We start from the raw sequence: 27,288 nt of genomic DNA on the forward strand, positions 1-27,288 counted from the left end.
AAATTTAACTTATGACGATTTTGTACGACACTCCACTTGAAAACCGACCAAATCGATCGCTCGAGTGCTGGCTCTCAGCCGAAAGGACATCGTCCTTATTTTTCAGCCATGACTGTACCCTTGAGAGACCTTTGGCAATCTTTTGCCTGGTTCCACTTGAAAGTTTTTGAACCGAAGAAGTTTGGTTGGACGACCACAAGAGGAGTTTTTGTTTGCCGTTCTGATTGGGATCCATTCGATTAAAGTTCCGCTCTTGCCTATTGCAGGATTACTTGGACTTTCTGTTCTTCGCTTGCATTTTTATCTAATTTTTGTTGTATTTCAAGCAATATGGCCGCTTCTTAATTGACACCTTGCTTAAATTGACGCACCTAACCTATGATCCCAATTCAACGACCCGCTGGTTTGGCAAACAATGAAATGTCCGCATATTTGGCACCATTACTCAAATTGCCATTATGCACGCGCTTCGCCTTCGCCTCGAATTGAGCCAACCAGTAATCGCGGGGCCCGTTCCCCGATTTGCCACCATTATGGCGGCCACAAATGCGATGCAGTGGAGTTTTCCCCCACAGTTTTTCAAACGGCAATGCGACAATAGCAAGTGAGACAGAGACAGCGAGTGAGCGAGAGCAAAAGAGAGACGTAGAGAGGGGTAGCGAGAGGGAGGTAGCGCAAAGAGGTAACCGCAACCGCATCGAGCACTGCATTTTTCCGCTTTTCCCCTTTGGCACGTGTGTCGAGTTCATTATCGCCTCTACAAAACACACACGCCATTTGGAACCGTGTGGAACTATGTATATGGAGCATTTGCATTGGCATTTTCTATTGCCATTTTCTTTCTCGGTTTTGGGGGCACATTACAATTTAAATTGTTCGCATGCGGCCGGCCAAACTTGTCGCATATTATTTATTTTATTTATGGGGGAAGCCCCATAAAGCAAAAAGCTTTGCATACATTTCGGGGCAGGAGCAGGGGCGCAGAATACAGGATCCGAAAAGGAAGACCGCACGCTGTGTTTGCGGACTAGGCTCAAGATTTATGGCTTTGCGACAGGCGGAGCAGACAGACCAACAAACGAACAAACGAACCGGAGGGACAGTAGACAGTCGGACGGACAGCCGAAGCAGACAAGGGCAAACAAAAAGCCAAAGAAAACGAAGACAGACAGCCGGAAAAACGGAGTAAGGAAGTTGGAAAAGGGGCGGGAAACCCTTGAAGAACTGCCCGGAACAATGAAACTTCAAGAAAACCACAAAGTTAAGCGACGGGGAACTAGGAGCCTAAACACTCTCTCCACCCAAAAAAAAGCGGAGCGTTGATTTTGCGGCTGTGGAAGGAGTTCATGGTCCAAGCCTATTTACCCAATGGGTAGGCCTGTCCATTCCTAAAGCAACTAAAACCACTCCCAACTTAAAGTCGGCACAGAAGTATTGTATGTTAAAACCCCAAGATTAATCCTCTAATCATTCATCTTTTTCATTACCACATCTTAAAGGAGTATGCAGATTTAAACTCCTCAGCTCACCTTTCTCAACATGTCGTCCAGCGAATCCACGTCCAGGCCGGCGTAGTTGTTGTTGAATTGACTGGAGCAGTTGGAAGAGTTGCTGGTGTACCGCTTCCGTCTGCCCAAGGCGGGCGAGTTGACCAGCGAACTGGGTCCGCTGGAGCCGGCATAGCCCAGCTGGGCGGCGGCCATTAGCGGGTAGAGCGATGGATGGGGCAATTGGTGGGGCAGCGGGTGGCCAGTGGCCAAGTGTCCCACGTGGCCCAAATGATGATGTGAACTGCCGGGGGAGCAACAAACTGCCAGACAGGAGGCCGCCGGACCCGCTCCATTGGCCACCGACGAACCCATTTGGGCACTGCGTACCGCTGCCAAGGGCGAAGGTGGCGCGGTGTGGTGGTGCAGCTGCAGGTGGTGCAGCGGTGATCCATGGTGCTGCAGGTGGTGCTGCAAGTAGGCCGGCGATAAGGATCCGCTGCCCGACGAACATGAGCCCCCTGCTGGACTGGGGGAGTTCTTCTCGAGGGTGGTGTTCGTCGAACTGGAGGATTCGATAATGGTGGTGGTGGTAGTGGTGCTAACGGTGACCTCCATGCTCGTGGTGACAGCACCAGACAAAGTCAACGAGGAGGATCCTCCGCCCGATCCGGAAACGGGACGATCTGCCGCCTCTCGTTGCTTGTGCAAGTGTGGAAGTTTGGTGGACCCAGTGGCATCCATCGGGTCCACTTCGCAATTATCAGCTGGAGTTCGTTGTTCTATATTCATATGAATATTCCTATTCACCGCTGGCGGGTCATGCTGGTCATGCTGGTCACACGAGGCAGCCGTCCATTGCATAGTTTGTGCCACACATTAAACACTCGATAATCGCACTTTAACCTGCTGCTGCAAGTGGCAAAAGAATTGCTGCAGTTGCACTCTCTCTCGTCGCGTCTGGCATGCAAATTTATGTTGCCATTGGCAATTGTTTGTTTTTTAATTGCAGGCTGCATACTCGTAGGCGTCCCCACATGATTAATGGCCCCCAGGGGTTAAGAGTTGGTCAGTGGCGGGCGGGAAAGGGTTAAGGCGCGGGCGGACATTAACCGCAGAAACAGATTGTTGTCATTTGCCATTTGATGGGACTAAATCGAAATCCGAATCGAACGGAAATCGCCATCAAAAGTATAAATAAATTAAATCTGATTCCCGGCACCAGACACCACCAGACGAATAAAAAAGAGCCAGAGTTGGTACTTTGTACGGCCAAATCGATTTCGCAATTGGATCCCTGGTGAGTTCCACATGAAAGTATCGGCCAAGCAGTAGCTTCCTTGCATTTAGGCTCTAATTAAATGAAAACATTTTGAAATAAGATAACAAAAGAAAACACACAAAAGCAACGATAACAAAAAACAAAATATCAGAACACCAACTGTTATTAAAACCAGCTCATCTGCACAAGTACTTGTGTATGTTTGCGCTGATAAATAAATGATGGGGCATTTAGAATTTCCTCAAAACAAAATCGGTGGACCAACGGCAAGCAAGTGGACTCGGAAGCGGAGCAGGACTTCACACACGCTTGACTTGAGCCAGACGTTGGACGCGTTGGCAATTTACAACAAGCAGCAATCAATTCCAGAGCATAAATAACTCAATTTCCAACGCCCCCACCCCATCGATGGGGCTAATGCTGTCCGGCCATCGATAAATTTTCCGTGAAGGGGGAGCGATGGAGATGGATGGGGGGTCTCCCCCATCGGGAAAGGGGCAGATGGAGCAGAGACAGATTGTGAAGTTCGAATTAAGAGGGGCGCGGCGAAGGGAAGTTGATGGGGGGAGGGTCCATCTGAAGCTAATTAGTGGCTAAACCTATTTCGATTATGCGCCAGACTTTGCCATGATTTAAAGCTGGTTTAAGGGGTCCCAGGGCGGACAAACGGTCAGAAAAAGATTTTGGCCATGAAGTTTATTTGCATTAACTTTATTGGGAGCTGTCAGACATTTTGTGCTATATGCTGAAGAAAAATGTAAGCCAGCCAGAAGTACTATGCAAACTATTAACTTTGACGGTTTCGAAATTTTTCTTTGTGTATCTGGCAGCAGAGATCAGATTTTAAGTGAAGTTTGCCGGAGAAATGCGATGCAACAGCATCAGAAGCAACAGCAGCAAAAGAGTCGCCATGTAAGGGCGATTTGGGATGAAGGGAGCGCTGGTTTTCAAGGGGTTTTGGCAGGGTGTCCTGGCCAGGACATGTCCTCAGTGCACAAGTGTGTATGTGTGTGGGCTCTTGTTGCCGGACTACTGGTGTCTGAAGTTTTGTATCGTCCATTTAACAATGTGTGCCACACACACACACACACACGCTGCACGATGATGATGATACATACACTGGTCGAAAAGGGGGTATAATACTAGGGAGCAGAGGGGGCCGGAGGCGACCCCCAGTGGGCGGCTCATATGGGCCAGTCGCTCCTCCGCTCTGCTTCCAGACATGTGGCAGTTCTTGTAAGGACAAGCCGTTTTGGAATCTATATGGCCAGGCCATAATTCACTGGAGATAATATACATATGCCCTCTGTGTGCAAGTGTGCGCCGAGTCCTGGCCCGTGCGCTTGTATAAGTGGGTGGCAGACAGGAGGCTTGCAATTGCCCCGGCACACGCACACCAGAACACCTAGGCATATAATAATGACACGAGCTTGAAATTTAAAGCCTGTGCAACAGAAAAGGTCCTCCAGGCGCCCAAGTCAGGTGGCAAAAGGGGCTCTGGTAGTACTGGCCAGCCATTTGATTGAATTTCGGTTCAAGTTCGAATTTCATTTTCTGATTTTTCTATTTAAGCAATCTGGACTATTGTTCAAATAGTATAATATAAACACGAAATTATATTTCAAATCAGCACATCAGCATGAAAGATACGCTCGTAGCGAAAAGTATTTGCATAAAGCGTTTGAAAGCAGTGAACAAATTTGATTAGGTTCAATTACAATTAGATTTACATTTCACTCAGATTTCACAAGCGAATAGAACACTGAACGGGAGTAACTTGGGACAGCAACTGAAAGCAGATCTCAGCATATTTACGGGTAAAATCCAATGGCTCCAACCACGAGTAACAAAACCCAATCTGAGTTCCAATTTCACAGCTTCAAAAGGGGAAATTCTGTCACAGACAGGCCGAACATAATATAAGATAAAAATAATTCAAAATAAACACAAACAAGGGTGATGTCGAAATAAGAGACCATTTGATGTTATTCTGTTATTCTTTCCGTCAACATTTTAGATTTGTATGAACCAAACTAGAGAGAATGCAACAATTTTGCAGGCGTTTGATTCACTGACCAGCTAATTTGACTGGAAAAAAAAAAAACAAAAAATCGCAGCGCAACCGATTTAACTTTTCCACGCACAGCGGACGACGGAACCCGGAAAGCGGAAGCGAAAGTGCAGGACCTGCGGCACGGACCACGCAACGCGTTACGCAGCCAAAGACAAACTGATTGCCGTGTGCCATGCCACGGATGTATGGATGTGATTTACCGACCTACACAGCCACAGCCGCACACACACACACTCGCGCTCTGCCGAACAGCTGGCGGGGAATGCGCATGTGTGTGTGTCCGCGCGGGGAGTTCGTTCGCTTGCGAGTGGTGACTTTCGCCAATTTCCCGAGTGGGAAAATCGGTTCGAAGGACCAAGGTCCTTCAGGTGGGACTTTTTCGAACGATGAGCGTGCGTTCTTGGGCAAACATTCGAGCGAAGGAACAGTATCATTGGGGCTGTACAAATATACGACGAATTAAGCCCGATTTATCATTGGGAGTCCACTTAGTACCAGCATAAGTTTGCAACGTAGTTGAATGCTACATAGTATGTAATGCTTTCTGTGGACCACAAACCAACTTAATTTCGAGCGCCAAAACAGTCGGGGCAGAATTTCCCAGTATTTCTCGGCGCGAGGACTTTCCCTCTTGCTGTCATGGTGGGTTCGGCGCTTCGGGCCTGCTGACTGCTCCCGCCGCTCAGGAAATACTCCGCGTCGTCAGGAGCTGCCCGCCATCCTGTAGCATACTTTCCTGCTCTGATTGTGTACATTAAAGCCAACAAAAACACACACACACAAGAAAAGGAAGATGGAGCAAAAACGAGGCGGCACTCTCGTTCGCTTAAAGCGGCCAAGAAACCAAGTTGGCCACATGTTTTGGCCGCCTGCGAATTTTAATGACTCCGGTCGAGGGGAACTGCTCGGCTGCTCCACTTCCGCGACCCTCCGGATTTTGCCCGCCCTGCGCGCCTACGCTCCTCGTTCACGGTTCGCGTTGCCAAACATGTTTGCATTTGAATTTTAAATTAAACGTCGTCGTCGTCAGCGAGCGATGATGATGACGACAACATGTCAACATCAAACCAAAGAAAGCCTCTCACCACCACGGGCGGCGTTTGTGGCAGGGGGCATTAGTTGTCGCTATTGATTTTCGGCTGACCTTTTTTCCGCAAAAGCGGAATGGCAGAAGGAAATGAATCCCGCCAGGATCGTGGGATGTGGGATTTGGGATCGCCGATGCCGAGCCACAATGCAAATGTGCTGGACTTAATGAAGGCTTATAATTCTATAGATTTAGAAGCATAATGCTAGCTTTAAGTCAGGACCAAAGTCTGCTCCTTAACTGCTGTCAATTTGGGAAATATCCTGCCAGGTAGCAAAAACGCAATCACACGCAGAGAAGTACAGAACAGCAACCAAATGGAATGCAAAAATGCCCTTCGCTTAAAATCGTTTCCTTACAACATTTGTGGCTTCAACTCAGCAGGAAGCCAACTTGTTGAGCAATTAAGCCCGAACGCTTAACATGTCAGGCCCACAAGCTCGATAGATTTGTGTAAACTGAATTCGGTAAGGGTACGACATCCAAAGGCTAAGGATTCAAGCTGCGCACAGACGACTTGGCAAATAAATATTTATGTGTGAATGTTACGAAAAGGCAATGGATGATTCCCCACTCAGTGCTTTCTTTACTTTGGAGGCAATGCTTAATGAAAGCATTGCAGATGAATCTTGGAACAATCTTGGATTTCGGAGAAGGTGAATTATGGGGGCGGAAGTCCAACAAAGGTGCCCAAAAAACACACACATCGCAGACTAATACGATGAGTGAGTGCGGAATGACATCTCGCGACACTTTTGAATTACCCCCTCAGTTGGCGGCGATTGTTTGGCTTTCATCACATACTGAACATACCCCGCAGGCAGTATGCCTTGGAACCCCAAAATCCACACCCGTGCTGGCCTTGTTAAGTGAATGTTTGTCGCCTGTTTTCGGGAGGCGATGGGAAGGACAAACTCCTGTTATTCTTGGCCAAAGCCCAACAACAGTGCACAGCAGGAAAAACAGAGGGAACCACTGGCTAAAACCCTTTTTAATCCCATGCACACATACATATATTTTATTGCCCTCTTACCCCTGCTTTTGCGCTCTCCACAAACATTTCACTACATCCGATTCCCCTGGATACGGCTCCTAATGTGGATGAGCGGAGTATCGAAGTATCCGAGATATCGTAAAACAAACATGAAGTTATCGGAAAATAGATAATACTATACCATAGAAATAGAGTTTCAAATTTCGATTTATTTATCCATTTGTAAATAGTTCGAGATCAAGCTGCCTTTGACATTTTTTAGTTTTTGGCATCTCTATTGCTTCATTGTCAGCCCGCACTTTGCACTCTTGTCATAAATTATCCCGTGAACAATCCCCCCTCTTTTGACCGTCTTGCAATCCGCTTAAAATAATTATTTGGCATTACTTTGAGGGTTCCATTTCATTTGTTGTGCAACCGTGTGCATATATGTACTTAAGCCAGAGTTATGCGTTGCACGATAACAGACTTACAAACAATATATGACCAGAGCTTAGCCCAGTATTTTAGCCAAAGGAAGAGAATGAGAGCTGAATAAAAGGAATTTCAAAAATACAGAGCAACAAACAGAAAAGCGAGCAAGCATAAATAGTTTCCATATACTCGTACAATTATTTACTACTTCAGGACATTGAAGAAAAAATTCATAATTCTCTTTTTATACACTCAACTATGTTGTTTTGTATTGCATTGACCTCTCCGGCATTTCGATGCCCATTACCACGGATGTCACTATCCTAGTGGCTCATCCATTTCGATTCATCCTTGCACACTGCCCGCCGAGCATGTCCCACATTCAAATTGTGCCTCTATTCCCACTCGCTTTTAGTTGCTCGGCATTTGAAGCTTGTAAAATACATATGTACATATATTTATTGTTCATATGTATATACATATCAGAAGCGAAGAGTGGGGAAAATGCTGGAAAATGTTTCAAAGCTAAAATATTTATTTGATTTTTTGTGCCTGCCCCAAATCGCATCCTGACTGCCTAGTCCCTTCACTTTCCGGCCTGTTTTTTCGCATTGTTTCAGCTTTTGCCTTGTTTTGCTCGTTGATTTCATTGTTGTCGAGGGTGGCACATATTTTGCCTTTTGCATGTTGTTTATGAAAGTCTTTAAAGCCGGAAATAAATTCAAGTTCCATAACTACTCAAAATACGAATCAAAATTCGTTGAAGAAGTCGTTGTTATCACGTTTATAGCTCAGATTAGACCTGGATCGCTACTTTTGGGCTGACTTTAAACGGAGCCCGAAAAGTAAGAGTGCAAAAATGGAATTTCACCACAGAGTTTAGAACAAACGGCAGCGACATTAGAAGGATACATTTTAGGTCCGCCACTCGTGCAGTGCCTTTCCTCATCTGGCAGCATATTTTTCTGCATATTTAAGCCCAGGAACGTTAAAACGTGGCGAAAAGGAACCCAACTATAGTCCTCGCCGTCAGCAGCCTGTAATCTTGGCGGCAATGAGAGCGTATGAGGCATTGTCACGCATAATTAAAATTAAATGCGCTTTTGGGAATAATTCAAATGAATAAACGAGCGTAGCCAACATGTGTGCTGCATACACAAAATGAGTTTGTCGCGACAGCCTTTCCTTCTCCCCCCGCCAAAAAAAGAGCGAAAAGAAATTGCCCCAAACAGAAAAACTTTTTAGAAAGCGATTTCTTGTGCCTTGTCCTCGTCGGCGTCCATGGTGGTCCGCCCCATTCAAGTAATGGGCGTGGCCAGGACAGAAGAGTCGTTCTGGAGGGGAATGCCTCATTTATTAGGCGAATGGTGGCCATTCGTTTTGAGGACCACAGTCGATGTGCGTTTCCATTCGGCCCTATGCACATGACTAGAACACAATTTGAATCTCCAGTCCAGCGCAGGAAAAACTGGACGAAGCCTACCACCCACACCCACACTCACACCCACCCACAGACGCATCTCATTTTTTCTTCACTAATTGACGTGGCCCAAAAGGGTTGGGATTCCTCTTCTAATTGCTCAAATAGTTGGACCAAGTTGGACCCCCGTCTTTGAGCCTTTGGGCAGTTCTCTATCGCATCGCATCGATGCCCAATTTATGCCGAGGCACGAAGTTGTCAAAAATTTTAATTAAACACGAAGGCAAAGCATTTGGCATCCTCCTCTGGGGTGTGGATAAAAGGGATAAAAAGGATAAGGGCGGGGTGTCCCCTTGTCAACGACTCAAAAAGTTCTATAATTTAAGGAATTTACTAAATTCCAAGAGCACCACAAAAGCACGTTCAACAACATGTTCTATCTATTGTATTACTTTGGAAAAAGATTCTATTCAAAAATTCAATATTTTGGATGGCTTATGGGTATAACTTAACTAAAAATGGTCACACAGTAAAAACAGTTACCATTTTATGGTCCTTATTACCAATACTAACCATCCCTATAACTTTCTAACAGATTTTGTGAAATTAATTTTTGGCCAAATTTTCACATTTTTTTTAAGGGGTAACATCATCAAAATTAGCAAAAAAAAAATGACCAAAAATAAAATTCCCATGTTTAAACACAGTTTAATTGGAAATTTAATTACGAGCTCAACGTGATATGGCATTCCAAAATTAGGCAATTATTTTGAAAGTTGTGGCAAAAAATGATTATTTGATGAGCGAAATTCGGAAAAACGGCTTTTGCCAAAAATCTGATACTTACAAGCGGAATTATCTTCATAACTTCGGTAAAAATTGTCATATAGATGAAAGAATACCTTTTTTGAGAAGCTATTTACCAGTGCTAACAATCACTTTCACTTTTTGAAGGATTTGGGGAAATTAATTTTTGGGTCATATTTCGCTTCTTTTTTTTAACATCATGAAAATTTGCAAAAAAAAATTATCAAAAAAAAATTCCAATTTGTGAACACAGATCCATTGGGAATTTTAATACGAGCTCATCGAGGTATGGCATTCCATATTTGGACCATTATTTTGAATGTTCTGATAAAAAAACGGATTATTTTTTAACAAAAAAGACACATGTGTACTTTTTATACGTTTCGAGCAAACTATTTCTATATATTATAATATATATTTTATCTACACAGTGTAGGCTAATTACACAAGTGCCATGTGACGCGAAAACGACGGAACCACTTAAATTCATTTCCGTTGTACCAATTGTATCGGATTTTCTCGTTGTGTAAGCTCCGATACAACTGAAACTGAGACTGAAATATCTGCCGGATGTTTCATTGTTCCCAGGAAGTGCCACCATCCTGACAGTTGCCGTCCATTTGCATCGGTGCTTGTATCTGCGTGGTGGGTGAGAGGTGGGAGGTGCGTTCCACATGGATCGACAAGCCAACTTTTGTCAGCGTTTCTCATTTGCGGGAGCTTTAAAAAAGAGCAGGTTCCTTGACTTCCCCTTGCAGTTTGCCACCAACAATTTTATGTCGGAGGAAATGTAGTCTAAATGTCTCTCTACTTTATGATCACCAATCATTAGGTCCTGAACACCAACGCTTTCTTTTTTGTTTGTTTTTATACAATTTTCCTTAACAAGAGTATAGCCAACTTCGATCTGCGCGTTTAGGGTTGACTACTTTTTGCGATTTTGCATTTGGCAACCGAAATTGAAATGGATGACAAGGCGGCCGGTCATTTCCCTCTAAGCGCCGCTTTCAACGCGTTAACGCGCTTCGCAAATACGCCGAAACAGTGACAGGGGGGGGGGGGGATGCTGGGGGCTAGGGGGCGTGGCACGTCGGGCAAACAGTGGCAGCTTATGGCGGCACTCTAATGTGGGCACTTTTGGTGTTCGTGTTTGCCGTTTGACGGCCATCCAATGTGCAATCATGGCCAGCGGCTCACGCAGATTTATGGCCGCCATGGCCGTTTTCCCAGCGGAAGAGCAAACCCCTTTCTCGGGAGCCCCGGAAATTGGCAAACAAAAATGCATAGCAAAGTGAGCAGAGAAAGCCACAAATGCGGAAGTGGGATATAGCCACTTAATGCGATCGAGTGACTGACTGAAAGGGCCTTGAACCACTTCCAAAGCAAGTTTTCGCTGCTTGGCTAATGGCAACCGGAACGATTGTTCTGATATTATTGTATTACTTACAACTTTAAATTGTTAAATAGGTCTAAAATCAATACGTATATACGTCACTTTCCATGCCCGAAAATTGGCAAGGAGCGCTTTCCATCTCGGCGTCCCTCACGACGCCCCTCCCGCCCTTCGAGCAAAGTTTATTTGCCAATATTTGTTAAGCTGAAATTTGGCAACAGTGCCGGTTGGCCCAGACCCTTATTGGCCTTTCACTTCGAGCCATTTGTTTACTTCGGCCGCTTGTTGTTCTCCGATGGCTTGGTAATAAACTTGAATTTTATTGTCCAACAAGAATGTTGCAATATGCTTGGCCATAATTTCAACGTCCTGCACATTGTTGCCAAAGTCGGAGGACCTTCTCCTCTCCTCTCTTCTATTCTCTATCCCGTTCTGGTTCTCCTGTCCAACTGAAATTTTGTGGTTTGAGCTTAACGTCTCTTCTGATTGCGCTTGTCCTTGTTTTTGGCTCTTCTTTCCGCATCCTGGCTCCTGAAGAAGAAGCCGCCTTTGAGCTTTACATTACGCAGCCAAGGAGATGCCAAAAGAACAAGAAGCCAAAACTTCATCTTTGCCGCACCGAAAATTTGCATTTTACAAGCTCGAACAGTAAACATTTTAATGACCCGTTTCAAATGATTTTTATCAAAAGACGGACTCATTGCTTACTATGTATATTTTTTGGTTAACTCATCATTATTCTCCGCTTAGGCTGAGAAGTGGGCCAACTATTTGGGAATACACCAGATTTTTTCGAGAACCGAAGATCTTAGGAATACTTCCGCTCTTCAGGCCCAAAAAAGGTCAACTTGGAATTGGGAGATGGAGCGAAAGAGCATAACTTATCATTTCATATTTAAAGGCGCTTGCTTTGGCATTTTTGATGCGCGGAAGTCGAGGAAGGAGTCGAAAGGCAGGAGAGTTGTGTCCGGACCATTGCAAGTTTAGTGCAACTTATTTAAAATTTATGATGCACTTGAATTGCAGCTGGCAAAAAGTTGAAAAGTCAACCAAAAAGGGAGGAGGACAAAGAAAGAAGCCGAAGCTCGGGCGACAAAGCAAAATTTCAAATGGGAAATGGCAACTGGCAAATGGCAAATGCATAAAACAGGAATAAAATATTCATAGCGCACTCTTTGCCATACTTTGCCATATTTGGTAAATTTTTTTGTTGACCTTTTGCTGCCGTTTCGAATGCTCGGAGTCCGGCAATTAAATATTGAAGAGCCAAACAGAATTATTTTAATAATAACAATCGAGTATACATTTTGGCTCCCAAATGGTGCATAGCCCATGCTCGAATTTGTGTGTTTTGAATTGGAAGTTCATTGATCGCCGTTAAGCTATTGGATGAAACTTAATGTTTTGCTGAACTTGAGGGTTTTGTGTCAATGGAGAAGGAATCTAATGACAGACAAAACACCCTGATTTAACCCTATGATGCCACCGCAAGATGCGGAGGTCACGAGAATAGCGTTTCCTGCATTATTCATGGACCAACAATCATTCAAGCAAACGGTTATGTCGGGCTGAGAGGAAAGCAATACTTCACCCCAACTGCGCATTTCCAGGAGAGTTAGTTCACATCTGACTAATACATAATTCATATAGTTTTCGCATCAGACGAGCAGACGGCTCTTGGCCAAATGCCTAATGACTTAATTAGGCTAATAATGAGCAAGGACCACGAGCTGCTGGGTTTCCCTCTCGTTTTCCGCATCAACATGTGCCGGGAAAACAGCTGCACTATCTCTAGGAAAGCGGGTGGAAAATGTTCTGGCCACTCGATGAAAGCTCCGATGTGTGTGTGTGCGGATGGTAATTGCGAGGGTCGTCGTAAAAATGTTTTAGCCGTGGCTCTCTCATAAATCATAATTAAGCAGAAGATGTGAGAGTGTCACCTCCCCAGCCCCTCGGTAATTAATGTTCGTGTGTGTCTGTGTTGCTTTTTACTTATTAACTCATTTGGGCTAATCATTAGACATCCCCAGCGACCCACTTTGGGGGCTGTCTGGCCCTCGACATCTCGACATCCCGAAATCGCGCTACCCCATTTCTGTTTACTCACCTTTTCTCGCAGCATGTCGCGTATACGACCCGCCTGATTCTTGGACCTGTGCAGCTCCAGTTGCAGCTCCAGACACCGCTCCTGCCAATTGATCTGTTGAGAAGGAAAGGAAGCGATGTCATTTAGGCCACAACAGAGGGCTGAGCTATAACAATGGGTGTCGACATAGACGAGCACATGCTGAAATGTGCTAACTTGAGCACTTTACGCAATCGGAATCAGCACAATTGGTTATTCAAACTCACCTGCGGCAACGCCTGGCCATAGTTGTTCACCTGGTGAACGTCCAGATGTTCGGTGAGCGTAGAAAAGTGCGGCCATGGGGCATCCGGCGCATCGAGAGCTGCCAGCACGGGATTCACGGTGGACTGAACCGTCGTGGTAGTCGAGTTCCGAGCCTGCGCATCCTTCGACTGCTGGTCCGCCTTCACCTGATTCGGCTTGGCCGGAATAGGCGGTGGGCGTGGTGCTCGACGGGGCAAGAGCCTGGGACTATTCGGTGTGGATGCAGGGAGTCCAGTGGCTCCACTTGCTGCTGCAGTTCCGCCGGCAGTGAAACGTCCCTGAGCCAGTGGTATTTGGCCACTGAAGGAGGTGGCTCTCTTGGCCAAAAGCGGAGATCCCTGCAGTGATTGTGATCCACGTGCCACGCCCAATTGGGTCGGCAGCGAGGGCGGCTGGCTGTGCTGTTGCAGGTGGTGGACTTGTGGACTTGGTGGTGGTAAAAGTGCGAGGGAAAGGTGTGCAGGTAGCCGCTGCCGCCAACTTCCTGCGGCCGTAGCAAATAGTTGTGGGCGTGGCTGTAGTATTGCAATGAGTTCAGAGGGCTGGCCACACCCAGAGAAGGCGTGGCCCGCCCTGATGTCGAGGCAGAGGCACTGGCCGAAGGCGATGGCGATGACGAGGCTGATCTCCTTCGGATCTCCGCAGACGACTGCTGCGGCTCCGGCTGTAGCTGCGAGTGCGGATGCTGCTGCGGGTGCAGCTGCTCCTGGGAACGCAAGTGCTGCTGCTGCTGAAGGTTGGTTAGCGTATCGAAGATTTGCGATAGGCGACCCAAAGGCACTTCGTCAGACATTGACGCGGTGTGGCTGAAAGTGCAGATGGTAAATTATGGTTTTATTAGTGGTGTTGCATTCGATTCTGCATAGATAAATAGACGAAGTCCAACGTATAGCACTAGCTTCCATCCCATGCCGAATGCGTTTGAAATTTTCCAGATCAAGTGTGCCTGGAGTCGGAATGTCATATCCATTGCTACCCCCTTTTGTTCAGTTGCTCCACAGACACCTTCCTACACAAACCTTTGGAATCCTACGTTAGTTTCCCAATTTTTCTCGAATTTTCTCTTATTTTTGTAAGTTCAATTATGATATCTAAAAAAGTACCATCCCCCAGACAATGGCAAATCCCAAATCGAGCGGTGGCAATAAGTCCAAGGGCAAAGGACACCAACACCGGCAGTCGCAGCAAAATTCGCATCAGCAGCAGCCGCAGCAGACGCAGATGCAAACCCAGCTAACACCTGCACCGGTGGCAGCTACCAATTTGAACCCACCCACCGCCACGCCGCTGGCCTCGCATCCTTCGGAGGACACTCTGGCCTTGGCCGCAGCCGTGGCCGCCTCGATTCCAGCTGCCCCCCTTGCTCGACCCCTGCCCGATCGCCGTACAACCACGCCGACAGTGGTGACCCCGACCGGTAACAGTTCGTCGGAGACCCGCAATGCCGCTGAAAATCTGGCTACCTCGCGAACCGCATCGGCGGCAGTCGGCGCCTCTGAGAACAGACGCGGCATCTTACAGCGGCTCTTCGGATGGGGCTCGTGATGGGTTCCCCTTCTCGCCAACAAAATCCCCCAGCAAACCGTGCACTTGATCGAAGTCCTTTAGATTTTTCAACCGATAATACCATGAAATCGAAAATTCTTAATTCAAATAAAAATTTATACACATTTTAAATTATTACAAAACCAATAAGTAAACACACGGATTACAGCGCTTGTGGGGCCAAACCTCTTATTTAATTACACAGAGCTCCCTTTTTGATCGCAACAAAATTGATAACCGAATACTAGTGCCCGTTCCAAACATTGCACAAACAATGGCGCGCTATCCATCAACCCGCCAATCTGGCAATCGGTTTGGGCATTACCAGATCCCAGTCAACATTTACACCTATCTACGTGCCCAAGCGAGGAAATCAATGCGAGAGCAGATGAAAAAGTGAGGGAAAATCGATGGAGCAGAACGAGAACGAGTGACACCGGCAGACGGAAAAGTGGAAAGTGGGCACTGGACACTGGACACTGGACACTGGACGGTTGACGGTGGAGAGCACGAAACTGGAGAAAACTGGCCAACAGGTGCGCGAATCTGGGGCATCAATCGCCACTACGTGTGCGCAATGTCTAATCAACGGGACAAAGGTCCATGGAAAAGGGCAGTTGGCAATTGAATATGCCACTAAATTATAGACAGCAGACTTGACATTCTGGAGTTGCAGCAGGAGTGCCGTCCCTTTCATCTTTTGTGGTCCGTGGACTGCTGGCTGATGGCTTTTCCAGCTTTTCCTTTCCCTCTGTCTTCCCCTCTGCTCCTTTGCAGCATTCGGGCACTTTCTTTGCTGTGAATTTTTGTGGCTAAAAGCCTTTGCTTGCAAGCTCTCCGGTCCGAAGTCCATTTCCATTGCTGCAACTCCTTTGCCAAATCTCTGGAGCTGTGGCTGTGGTCGAAGGGACGCACGCAGGACGCCGGAAGCAGGACGCAGAACCCACGACCCAACCCAGACACATTCATAAGAATTATATTCCAATTTTGAGCAGGGCACCGTACTTTCTTCTGCATGAACGAGAAGTACATGTGTAGCTCCCTGTGTGTGTGCGCTCACTTCATTTTGCAAATTTTGATTTAATTCGAGTTGATTGAAATTCAAATTCAGTTTTTGATTTGACAAAATGTGTCCTGCTCTCCACTTTGGGCCACTTCATTCCTCCTTGCAGCTCTCGATTTTAAGTGCACTCAGTACCAAATTGTTTCTAATTTGCTCAGGCTTTGTGAAAATTGGCAACATTGCTACAGGCTCCTCCGGAACCCTACGCTTCAAGGGAGCCGGAAGTGTCCACAAGCCACCCGATTAGCCAGTGAAATGCGACAACAGGGCGACAGGTTGAACCGAAGTGCATGATTATCATGGTGCATCCAAGTGGATTTCGCAAATCCAAGTTGCGGAACTCGGTATGTAAGATGTATATATATGCATGCACATCGATTTATTACTTTACAAGGTGGATTAACCACATGGTCACACCGGTTAACCGAAGATTTGGAATGAAAACTGCATGTGCGAAACAGAAGTTTTTAAGAAAGTTTAGCAACACTGCGTGTGCGTGACTGTACGTCATAATAGAACTGCCATTTTGGCGGGTTTAACGAACCCATTACACGGCATTAGCCCGGGAACTGAAGCTCGGTCAGATTGGCAGGCCTGAAAGTCATAAGCGTAAGCGGCTTAGCAAAGCTTGTTTTGCATACACATATGGTAACTGGTAAACTGACAAACTGGTAGCATGCTAGTATATATCTTTGTTTACCACTCGGCTTACTACGAACTTGGCCAACACATGAACGGCAAACGGAAATAGAAAGGGCCTGGGGATGCGGATACTGCAACTCAGATACAGTTGAACAACTGTCGGATACCGACACTCCGCCTCAGCTTTGGGTTAACTTAACTTGGCTAAGTGCAGCAGTGCACTGTTTCGCCCCCGGGCGAAAGGATTTTCTTGGGGGTTGGGTGTTTGGGTTTGCAAGACTGGCAAATCCAACTGCATTGTCTTACGCTTGCTCTTAGCTTAGCTCCCTAATGGAGGAATACGGGGGAGCCCGAATATAAGAATGGCGACATGGAATGGAAAACTCACTCAAATAGTTGGCAAAACTTGTTCACGGCTCCAATGAAGTGCAGAGCGGCGAAGGCAAAGGGGCTGCCACAAAGACAGAGCGAAGCAAAACAAATTTCTAAAAACCCCAGACGATAGTTAAGCTCCCCTTCTTGGGGTTTCCCAGTACTGCAGTTCCGGTTCGTACGTAGTTTTCCAGTTTCAGTTTCAGTTGCCACTCGGAGCTTTGCCAAATATTAGACAATGTATTTATGTATTTTCAGCACTGCAAGCAAAACTGAGCTGCCTCTAACAAATTTCTAAGCAAAACAAGCGCGCATCTCCTTTTGCCTTAAATTGTTTCATTACTTGTATCCTGTTGACACGAGCGTTACATAATGGACTTTACGCAGATTCGTTTAGGAGTGGTAAATGTGTGGATAGTTCGGCTGAGCTGTTAAGCTCAATTTCATCGAACAACTTTTATGATATACCGCGCAATGCAGTCTGTCTGCAGCATGTAAAGTTGTAAAATTAATACAACATAAAATTTCAAACGTACCACACCGACACCCATCGAGTCCAAAATAATTTCACAGCATGACAACACATCCTCCACACCGCCGACCATTTTTGTAGCGTGGGGCCCCACTGCACTGCACTTTGTTGGGGCACTTGAAAAATTTAATAAACACGGCTGCATCGTTCGCATGACAATAATTTTACAACCCTCCTCCAAGGACCACCCCTCTCCACCACCCATTGAGCCCCCTTGCCCATGCACTGTGTAATGCGTCGTCAATTTGAAAAACATTGTCAATGCATGTGGGTAACGAGGAAAGCTCAGTGATGGTGTGAGCTAACTAATAACTGGTGTGGCAGGATAAGCAGACACAGTAACGCCGCACCTTTCCACAAGTTTACTCCGACACACTTCCCTGCTGTTTCTTTGTTACTCGTATTATTTCGTTTTTCACTTTGCTGCATTAACAGCGGAAGTTACTGCTGGGAACCAAGTTTCAAGCTCCGGAATGCAATTTAATGGCTCTGTGGTGGCTCAGCGCTGCATTCCGAGCTGCTGTTGGTCACACTGCGAAAATGATATGTGCTTCGGCCACACTGCATGTGCTTCCTCCGTGAAGTATGCAAATATTTGCCCCGTTTCCCCACACATAATTTCCGAGCACCTAACCCAGGGTATTACCCACTTCCACACATTGGCCCTGCTATTTTCTCTTTTTATAACCACTCCCGCATTCATTTTTCCCTTTGCTTTCTTTTCGCTCTTTCTTTCAACTATTTTTCACTCAATTCCAACGAAAAATTTATAATAAATGCTCGCGCACATGTGATGTCGCGCATTTTAATTGGTCTCTGCCACAGTAACTCCGAAAGGGAGTACTGAGAGGGGCTCCAGGGGGCTCTAGTGGGGTGGGGGCTATGGACCCAGACAAACCGTGCAACTGTGGGCCCAGTCCACACACAAGTGCCGCATATATGCTATACTCGTATATATTGCCGGCAAGTGTGAGTCGAGGGCCTTAACTCTTGGGTGCGTCGGTCGTCTTTCCTCCTCTTTCTGTTGCTCGTTGTCTGCGGTTTCTCCTTGTAAAACGGTTGTCATTCTGCAGTTGTTGTTTATGCTAGTTGGTAAGCACTTGTAGGGGGTGGGGGGGAGCTGCGGTGGTTGGGGTCGGGTGTCGGAGGGTCAGGGGGGTCAGGGCTGCACCTCCATGACCTACGTGACAAGCAAAGAGACTTACAACAAAGCACCGACTGGCGACTAACGACTTTGGGTCTAGATCAACTAGATATATCTTCGCCCATACATTACGCTTCCTTACAACTGTGCGAGTGCGAGGGTGTACGCCCAGATGAGCTGGAAGTAGTAATGGCACTATCGCTGAGTTGGGTCTTCTTGCACTCTATCCATACCAAGAACATTTCTAGTTCTACATTATGTTTGTAATCAGGCAATATTGCCCAACTTCATGTGTCATATGTGTATCGAATGAGTGGGTCTATCGATCGATTTCAAAAATACTATATATAGTTAATACTATATAGCTCACCGAAAATTTCAACCGAATTGCGGCTTCAAGCGGGCCAAACTATAACTTTGTGCTGTAACACCAAAACTAAAACATTGCGACTCCCCAAACAAACCGTTAGCTGTTGGACAAACTCTATACCACATACTAACCGTCAAGACAGACGGGCACAGAAACAAAAACAATCCCACCAACTATAAAAAACCGAATAAAAATGGAAATAAAAGAAGAAAAACAAACCGGTTCGCCACCCGCCACTCCGAAAACTTCATGCGAGCAGCAAGAACAACAACATGTTGCTTCTAATGAGACCGACAAAACAACCATTACAACAACCAGCAGCGAACAAAAACTGTCAAAAAATAAGCAGCTAATTAAGAAGCATGACCGTTGTTGGCCGTTTTAGAGAACCCACAATCAGAATCACGATCAGAATAAGAATAAGAATCAGCTCAGCATCAGAGTCGAAAACAGAAGCAGAAAGCCCAGCAGAACGAACCACTTCGACCTTCGCATGGACCAGTTTTCTCTGTCTCTGCCGCTCCAAATGGGTGGAAACACGCTGGCAATCTAGACGCTTGTCGACACCCGCAATTGCAATGGCCACAAATACCTGAGCAGCTGACCAGAACGAATGCAGCTATACCCTATACCCACATCGAGGGTAGAACATGAATTCTATCATTGAAGAAAATGTCATTGGGTGAGTCGTCGTCTCGCTTGCTTTTGGCAGAAGGGTCCACGTCCATTTCGATCTACCACTTCTACAAGAGATACTGCTCCAGCTCATCCCAGTGTCGGGCATAACCCCACTAAAAGGTGTAAAAACGACAAACGATTTCGAGGGATTAAGACCTAAGTCCGACTCAGGTGCTCAGCAGAGCAGAGCAGTTCCCTTCCACACCGCACTGACCTACATTCACGGGAATTCGGTTGAGCTTGGCGTCCGTTAGGTTTCCGTTCACTTGGGTCGCTGCTCGCAGCAGTCCAAAAGCGTTGCCAGCGAAGTTACGAGTGTTTGACAATTGGCTGCGCTGGTTTCCGTGTGCAATATTTATGATTCGCATTCGCTTTAATTAAATTCGCAAGGCTGGGGGAGGTGGGCGGGGCAGCAGTCAGGGGGGAGAGCCTTACTCAGTTGACTTTACGACTTGCATTTAATTAAAGCCAATTACCACCGAACCTGACGAACTTGCAGACTGGAGGTGTTTGGCAACGATCGGAGTTGCGATTAAGGGCGGAATGTTTTGGAGTATAAATGCTGCAACTTTATGCGGCATGACCATTTCCGAGACCCAACTCCAGATCCACATCCAATTGAAATCGATTGTGCTAATCGTAAGCCCCACATTCCCTTCGCCACCCCACCCCACTTCAATTACATACATATTAACATACATTGAGTGACAGCTCATAGGATCTTTGGAAGGGGGGTGCACAATGATGATGTGTCATGAAGGGAAGTTATCTTAATTAAAATGCAGCAAGAACAACAGACATGAGCAATAAGTGATATCTATGCAAAATAACTATAAATAAACAACGAGATATGGAGAGACGGACTCGATTTTGCATCGCTGTGATTTTGTCTCATGGGCATATGCTTATGAACAAATGTACACAAATATGAAGAAAACGTACGGATGGGAAGAGGGGGAGGGGGGGCCAAGTTGAAAATCCATAATAACGACGACAATAAAATAACACTGCGACAACTGCGGATAGCAAACAACAGGAGAAACAACAATAATGGCAATAATGCGAAAAATAACAACAGTTGAAAAAGTCAACGTACTGCAAGAAAAATTTCCACAACAGCTGCTGCAGAGCCAAAACATCGGCTCAAAATTCTCGTTTTTTGTGAGAATAATGTAAGTGTAACTCTCTTTGCTCTCAGTTACTCTCAGCAGTTACACTATGGGAGAGCGTCAGCTGTTAACAGTTAACAGAGCTCAGCATTTCACTCACATTTCACTCCGTCCATTACAGTGAAGCCTGCCCAGTGCATCAGTAGCTGTATGTGTTTTTCAATAGGAGCATCGTGCGAAATATTCTAATAGCAGGGGCCAAAGAAAAGCGAGCACATCGATGTTCTACTGTATTTTGCCGACTCATGATATTGAGTAGTGCACTCACTCTTCTGCCTGGCAACGTACGAAATGTTTTAACGACTTGCGGCCGAATCAATAAGGAATTATTGCAAATTTATTTCATTTTTTCATTTTCATATGCGCTCCTCTCGCAATGTGCCACTCTTTTTGTTGATGTAAAAATAGCATGCAATTGTTTTAAGAATGAAGGGGTGGGGGTGCCAGTGGGTGGGGCTGCCATAAAAACGCCAGCGACTCAAGTGGAGTGCAATTGACGCCATCGATTAAACAAGAATGGGAATCACTTTGCGCTTGGCGGCTGGTCCCTCACAAAATGGGAGAAATGAGACCGGCGTTGGAAAAGCTTGGGGGGGGTTGGTACCAGTTAAACTGTGGGCGCGGGGCATCTTAATTGCCGATAGGAGAGGGAAAACAGTCGGCCAAGACTGTCGAAATGTGGGGATGGCAACGACGACCCTGACCTTGTTGTTCTTGCGGTGTCAGCACGAAATATCTGCTATTTGTGGATTACTTTGAATTGTTCTAGCCAGACGAGAGCGACATCGTTTGTATCGCATAGATAATCATTTATGAAAATTCACTAATTCCTGCTGTTCAACTAAATGCCGTTCCTCATTCAACGTTCGAATCGCAAATGCCATGTAAAGCTGTTGCAAAAGAAGGAGAAATGAGGACGTACATATATGTACATTAATACAGCTGTGAGCTCACTTGCAGCTACATTTTATAACGCCACCCACCCACTCAGAATCCTTTTCAACCCACTTCCACAGCAACTTTATTTGTATGTGTGTATGTATATCGCTAGGCACTGAAACAAATTTTTCATTTCGCCAGAACTAAGATCTATTTCGACTTTACTTCAAGGGTGATTTCTGATAACATTTTAGGTGTTACCTAATCAGTACCTTTCGTTTTTTCTACAAATTAAATATAACATATCTTTTTATCCAAAATACTAATGTGGCCTTAGGTTTTTCGTGCATTGTCAGGAGTTAGCGACAAAATCTGACTGACACGCCACGAATGTGGAGCAATCATAATTCCTGGCTTTTATCATCACGGAAAACAAAAGGGAAATGCTCATTAAACGAGAAGCGACATGAGAAAACGAGGAGGGGGAGTTCAGTGGGTGGGGGTGTCAAAGGAGGCAGAGGTTGGAAAAACAAGGCCGAAGTGCAGGAAATGTCAGCGTTGACAAGAAAATGCACTCGCTACGCCGAAAGGATATACACTTGACACACACAAATACACACAAAAACACACACACATGCCAGCACGAGCCATTAGCATATGGCCGGAAAATGGGTAAATGGGGGAAACCGGGGCAAAGCGGATGGAGTGGGGTGCATGTTGGCACAGCCAGCTGGGTGGAAATATGGAGGGGCGGGAAAACGGCAAGAGGGCGATTTTGCCTTTGACAAAAGGTTCAAAGTTCAAATGCCAAATCGAGACCATTAATGAAAACAAACAAACAAAGTGCTCCACAAGAAAAACGACCCAGACAAATGAAACCAAACCTATAGGTGATTTTCCGTAGATTTGAACGAAGCTCGGCTGAAAAAATATATATATATACCCCAGATTCGGCGATGCAAAGATCTAAGCACAAGAAGCACAAGATGTATTCGTGGATAGCTCATGAAATTTCACTTTCCATTCCATTCGTTTGCGTCGATGCCAAGGTCACCAACTACAGGTACTTTCATTTCAGAGAGAAACCCAAAGCCATACCACAGGCGATGTGGCCAATTGGCAGAACCATTGCCTGCATTTTTCATTTGGCCAATAATCACAACATTTACCAACACCATAACTAACATCCTTTTCCCCCCGCCATCAACATCCTCGCCACCACTCACATCTCCGTGTCTCAGGCAGCTGCTTTATTTCTTTCCGCCGTAACTTCCCATTTACTCCGCCGGCTTTTGGAGCCCGCCCGTCCGCCCGCGTTATACGGCCAGTCATTTAATCAATTATGCAAAAACCGATGTCGACGTCGACAGCGACGATGTATCGTAAAATGTTTGCCACGGTTACGAGTCTGCTCCGTCTGCGCCGTAAACGTAAGCGTACCGGCCGTATTCGTAGCCGTATCGTATCCGTGACTGTCTATATCCCCCGAACCTGCTGGCACGTTTACCTTTTCGTGTATAAATATTTAATTAAATGTACAACAGTTTTTGGAAAACTGGCTCCGCTTCGCCGGAGGACGTGAGGCGAGCGTGCCACGTGTGTGCGCCAGTGGCAATCGCAGTTAGGCGCTCTAAGGACTCATTGGGGCAGTTAGCAAAGCACTTCGATTAGGGGGAATGCCAATGAATGACTGATTACGAGGAGGGTCAGAAACGGTTTTGAGCCAATAGTTTCATGAGCACTTAACCACCATCCGTAGCTACGCACATGCTTTGGACGAGGTTTGGCTGGAAATTAATCAACATTAACTTATTAGTGCTGTGATCTTACGACACAGAAGTGGAGAAAATAAATGCACGGACTGGCGGCTTTAATTCCGCTTGTGGTTTCCAAACACAAAACCAGCGCAGCGCACTAGAAGCCAACAAGGATAAGGCTGCAGCACTGTAGCCCTGCTGCCAACGATATCTACAATATATCCCCACTGCGAACTCCCCGAAGCTCCCTGCAAATTGCTCCAAACTCAAGAGTTCCGTGCCGCGGAGCACTTGGGCCTGGCTGAATGTATGAGCTGACCAAAATTGGCCAAGTGAGGCAACATCACGTAGCCGCCCCGTTTGCCAAGCACCCCTCAAGTCGCAGTCACATCCTGCAGGCACACGGTGAGAAAACTCGAACTGCAAGGTTTCTATATCTTATCGTAGAACGATATGTTGGCTACGAAAATGGTCCGCTAGCTACTTGGTGATTTCTTTCGGTGCAAGGTGCAGCGACAGCCTTGGTTTCGGTTTCGCCGGCTAGCCATTTTTGTGGGGGCGGGTTGCAGGGTTGCAGGGTTGCAGGGTTGCAGGCGGGCGTGGCAAATCTGTGCACTCAATGGGCGCAGAAAGGGGCGATGTCCCCGGCAGAGCACCAAAATAATCTACGGCAATTGCATATGGCAGGCAATAAACTTGGTCAAGTCTAAAAACAACCACTGAACGACTGCCAACTGCGGTCGTAGGTGGCTAGTGTTGTTGTCTTTCTATTTTCAGTTCAGTTTTGGGAGCGTGCAGTGTGCAGTTGTTGTGTTTTGCGGTGGCAAAGTGGGGGGAAAAGTGCTCTTGACATGTTTTTATTAAAGTTTCCGGCCACGTCTGGCCCGGCATATAGCCAGAGCAAGAGCAAGACCAAGAGGACGAGGAAAGTGGGCAGCGAAAAACAAAAATGAAATCGTCTTGAGCTGCTTTTTGCCGCACTATTCATATTCTCGAGCTACTTCCTGATACCCTTCCGCATCGAACACTTACTGCCTTTCTCGTAAGTTATGAAACGAGTTAAAGAAGCTGAGTTACATAAATAGGCGGCACATGCATTCAAAAGAGTAAAGTTATATTGAACATGACCAAATCGAAAACACACTGAAGTTGCTTTATGGCGCTAGTGAAGCAAGTCTTAAGTTCCAATTAACTTCCGTTTCCTCGATTTGTTTGAAGCGTATTACCCGCCTTAGTTGCACTTTTGCCATTTTCTAAATTTTTGCTGTGTTTTTGCCACAGTCTCTGCATCTTTTGCTAGTGAGTGTCCAAGTTATGTTTATGTTGCGTGCGTGCTCTGTCCATGGAATTGCTATTTGAGGTTTGCATTCAGCAGGAGCCGCGCAAAAGTGCAAAAAGTTCTTTCACTCGAGCCCGAGTTTTTGGTACAAGTGCATACGGTTTGGTCTGTCCGTCGCATTTTCCCTGCTCCTCCGAGAGTCCCAAATTTGACCCATATCGTGAGAAAACTGGCTGGATTTGCACACTTATTTTCACGAAAACAAGCGACAGACCGAGGAACCGAAGAACAATAGGAAACAAAACCAATTATTCGCTGCAAATTTCCAATTTCGAATTTGGCCTTTTCCTGGCGAAAGCTGCAAATTGGGACCGAGAAATAGGAGGATCCACAAGGAAGTGTTGAAGTGTTTTTCCAGGGAGCAAGGAGCGCACAGCGGGCGCATTGAGCAAAACAATACCGAAAACTCCTGGGGACAAAAACAGCAGCTGCAGGCGGCGGAGGAAGTGGGCTAATGTAGGGACATTGTAGGTGAAAACGGCAGGAAAACCGACACAGTCACGTATCCACGTGTTGGCAGCACAGGGGGCGGAAAAGCGGAAAGGCGGAAAGGCGGGTCCACTGGGGGCGCCAGCGGTAAATGCACTTTGAATGGCGAAGTTTACTTGTCACCCGGGACAAGGAAAATGCAAGAAAAGGACTCCGAGCGCAGTGGAAAATGTCCCAGGAACGGCAGACACTCGTTGAAAAAGGAAATCACATGTTTTTAGCTAAGGAATATTGTGATTGCGATTGCGATTGTATAATCTGCGGAATATACCCTCCGCTATGAATAACTATTACCCGCAAGAATTTCGTCATTAAATGTATATGTATTATATCTTATTTGAAGAAATTGATTATTAAACTTTTTAAATAGAGGAGATCTCTAAAATATTTAAAACGCTTACATTTGGTTATGCATTCCTTGTGTCGCACCGAAGGAGCAACATCTGCAACTTGTTGCTCCGTGTACCGCATATAATTTAAGTGCCACGATGGCAAAAGTCCTGGATTCGGAAGGATTATCAACTAGCCTTCACTGCAGTGAACTATCACTATTATAGATTAATACATATTTGCAAAGGGATCAGTATTGAATCATCTGGAACAAGGCAATTCAATTTGGTGCGGAATTCGCCGAAAGCTTCTGCCTTGGCCTATCTGTGGGTCTGGAATCCTAACCTACCGCATTGGAGCAGGACAAATCAAACCAACTGTACGGGAAGAAGGTAGGAGGGGCTCGCAGGCGCGGGAATGTAGCACCAAATTAACATAAATTCCGTTGGGGGAAACAAAAGGTACAAAACTGGCCACTTACATATCTCATGAGGTTGTGGGAGGCGCCGGGAGGGGAAATGGAAAATAGCGGGGGGCCAACTAGAAGTCGAAGATTGTTGCAAAAAGTTCAACGACAGCAGACAGACGCAAAAGGAAAGGACAAGGAATAAAAAAACAAGGAGCACAGCGCAGGAGGGATTGGGGGAAGGGGTGGGGTCGGTGGCAGGAACAGTGCCAAGGGTGCGGATGGTTCCGTTTGCAAAGGAGTACGTTGTTTCCTATGTCTACAGTGTCGCATTCCCAACTATTCCCACAAGAAAAATCAATGGAATTGTTTGGTATACAGTTGTGGTCAAAGTAATAGGGCCGACGTTTGCAAATGTGTAGTTTGCGTTTTTGGTTTGATTTCAGGTGTCCAAAGCGAAGGCTGTCTGTATATATGCCCCTGCTAATTCCTCAGTGTTGCCAGCTGTTGCTGACCTGCGTTCGCAGGCACATTTTTGTACATACATATGTACATATGCAGGAGACCTAGTGGCGTGGCCCGTGCTGTGTGGAGCAACACACTTGTTCTTAATTTGAATCCAAGTGAAATACTAATCGAAGGCACTGCGTGTGCGAAAGGGACGGAGGCTGCGATCAAGGATCTGGCGCCAGAAAACACAACAACTCACCTGTCCCTCTCTAACAGCTGCTAGTGGTTGTTGGTGGCTTTCGCTCCCTCTTCGTCAGCTCCATCATCGCCGTCTCGCCTTTGGTGCTTTTTTCGTTCGCAAATGCGAATGTGAATTTTCCGCATGGGAATTTTCCTCGGCCGCTGCCGCTGCCGCAGCAGACGTCGACTGCACACGTGACTGCGCAAACTCTTCCTCTTCTTCTTTTCGCTTCCTTTGCTCGCCCGTCCGCAGTTGTTGCTTTATGCTATTTGCTTTTGTTTTTCACTTTTGTTAACACTGGCCTTTGTTTTGTTATTCACCTCTTGCCATGCTCATTTTACTGCCGTTTAGCGAGCTCGAACAGCTGTTTCCACTTGTTGTTGTTGCACCCGCGGCAAAAAAAAACACAGTTAGTTAAACTAGCTAACCGAAAAGAGCAGCGCGGAGTAAACACGAACTCGATGGGGGCGCTGGAAAAAAAACACTGTTAGCAGCATGTTAAGCTGGGCAAACATCGGGCGAACTTTCGGGT

General features: G+C 46.2%; 2 protein-coding genes across 3 annotated transcripts in view; one reads left to right on the forward strand and one right to left on the reverse strand.

The window, feature by feature from the left end:
• LOC6724819 (uncharacterized protein CG43867) overlaps nucleotides 1-27,269 on the reverse strand; it is an 85,010-nt gene extending 57,741 nt beyond the window's left edge. The window contains 4 exon segments of the mRNA XM_016173162.3: nucleotides 13,066-13,158; nucleotides 13,311-13,772; nucleotides 13,775-14,156; nucleotides 26,775-27,269. Of these exon segments, the coding sequence (XP_016037598.1) occupies nucleotides 13,066-13,158; nucleotides 13,311-13,772; nucleotides 13,775-14,143 (924 nt within the window). The 5' untranslated portion in view covers nucleotides 14,144-14,156; nucleotides 26,775-27,269.
• On the forward strand, nucleotides 14,298-15,016 carry LOC6740597. Of its 2 annotated transcripts, none has more exons than XM_016175136.3 (2): nucleotides 14,298-14,383; nucleotides 14,464-15,016. In XM_016175136.3, the coding sequence occupies exon 2, from the start codon at nucleotides 14,467-14,469 to the stop codon at nucleotides 14,893-14,895; it is 429 nt and encodes a 142-aa protein (XP_016037604.1). In that variant the 5' UTR covers nucleotides 14,298-14,383; nucleotides 14,464-14,466; the 3' UTR covers nucleotides 14,896-15,016. The 2 variants fall into 2 exon arrangements, with proteins under 2 accessions (XP_016037604.1, XP_016037605.1); XM_016175137.3 differs by having other exon boundaries at nucleotides 14,312-14,383; nucleotides 14,451-15,008.
• Nucleotides 27,270-27,288: the final 19 nt, after the last annotated feature.

This window comes from Drosophila simulans, chromosome X (assembly GCF_016746395.2).
Source record: "Drosophila simulans strain w501 chromosome X, Prin_Dsim_3.1, whole genome shotgun sequence".
NCBI classification, from domain to species: Eukaryota; Metazoa; Arthropoda; class Insecta; order Diptera; family Drosophilidae; genus Drosophila; species Drosophila simulans.

Bases quoted from the DNA above. Each gene is read 5' to 3' on its own strand.
- LOC6740597 (XM_016175136.3), top strand. From the start codon at position 14,467: ATGGCAAATCCCAAATCGAGCGGTGGCAATAAGTCCAAGGGCAAAGGA.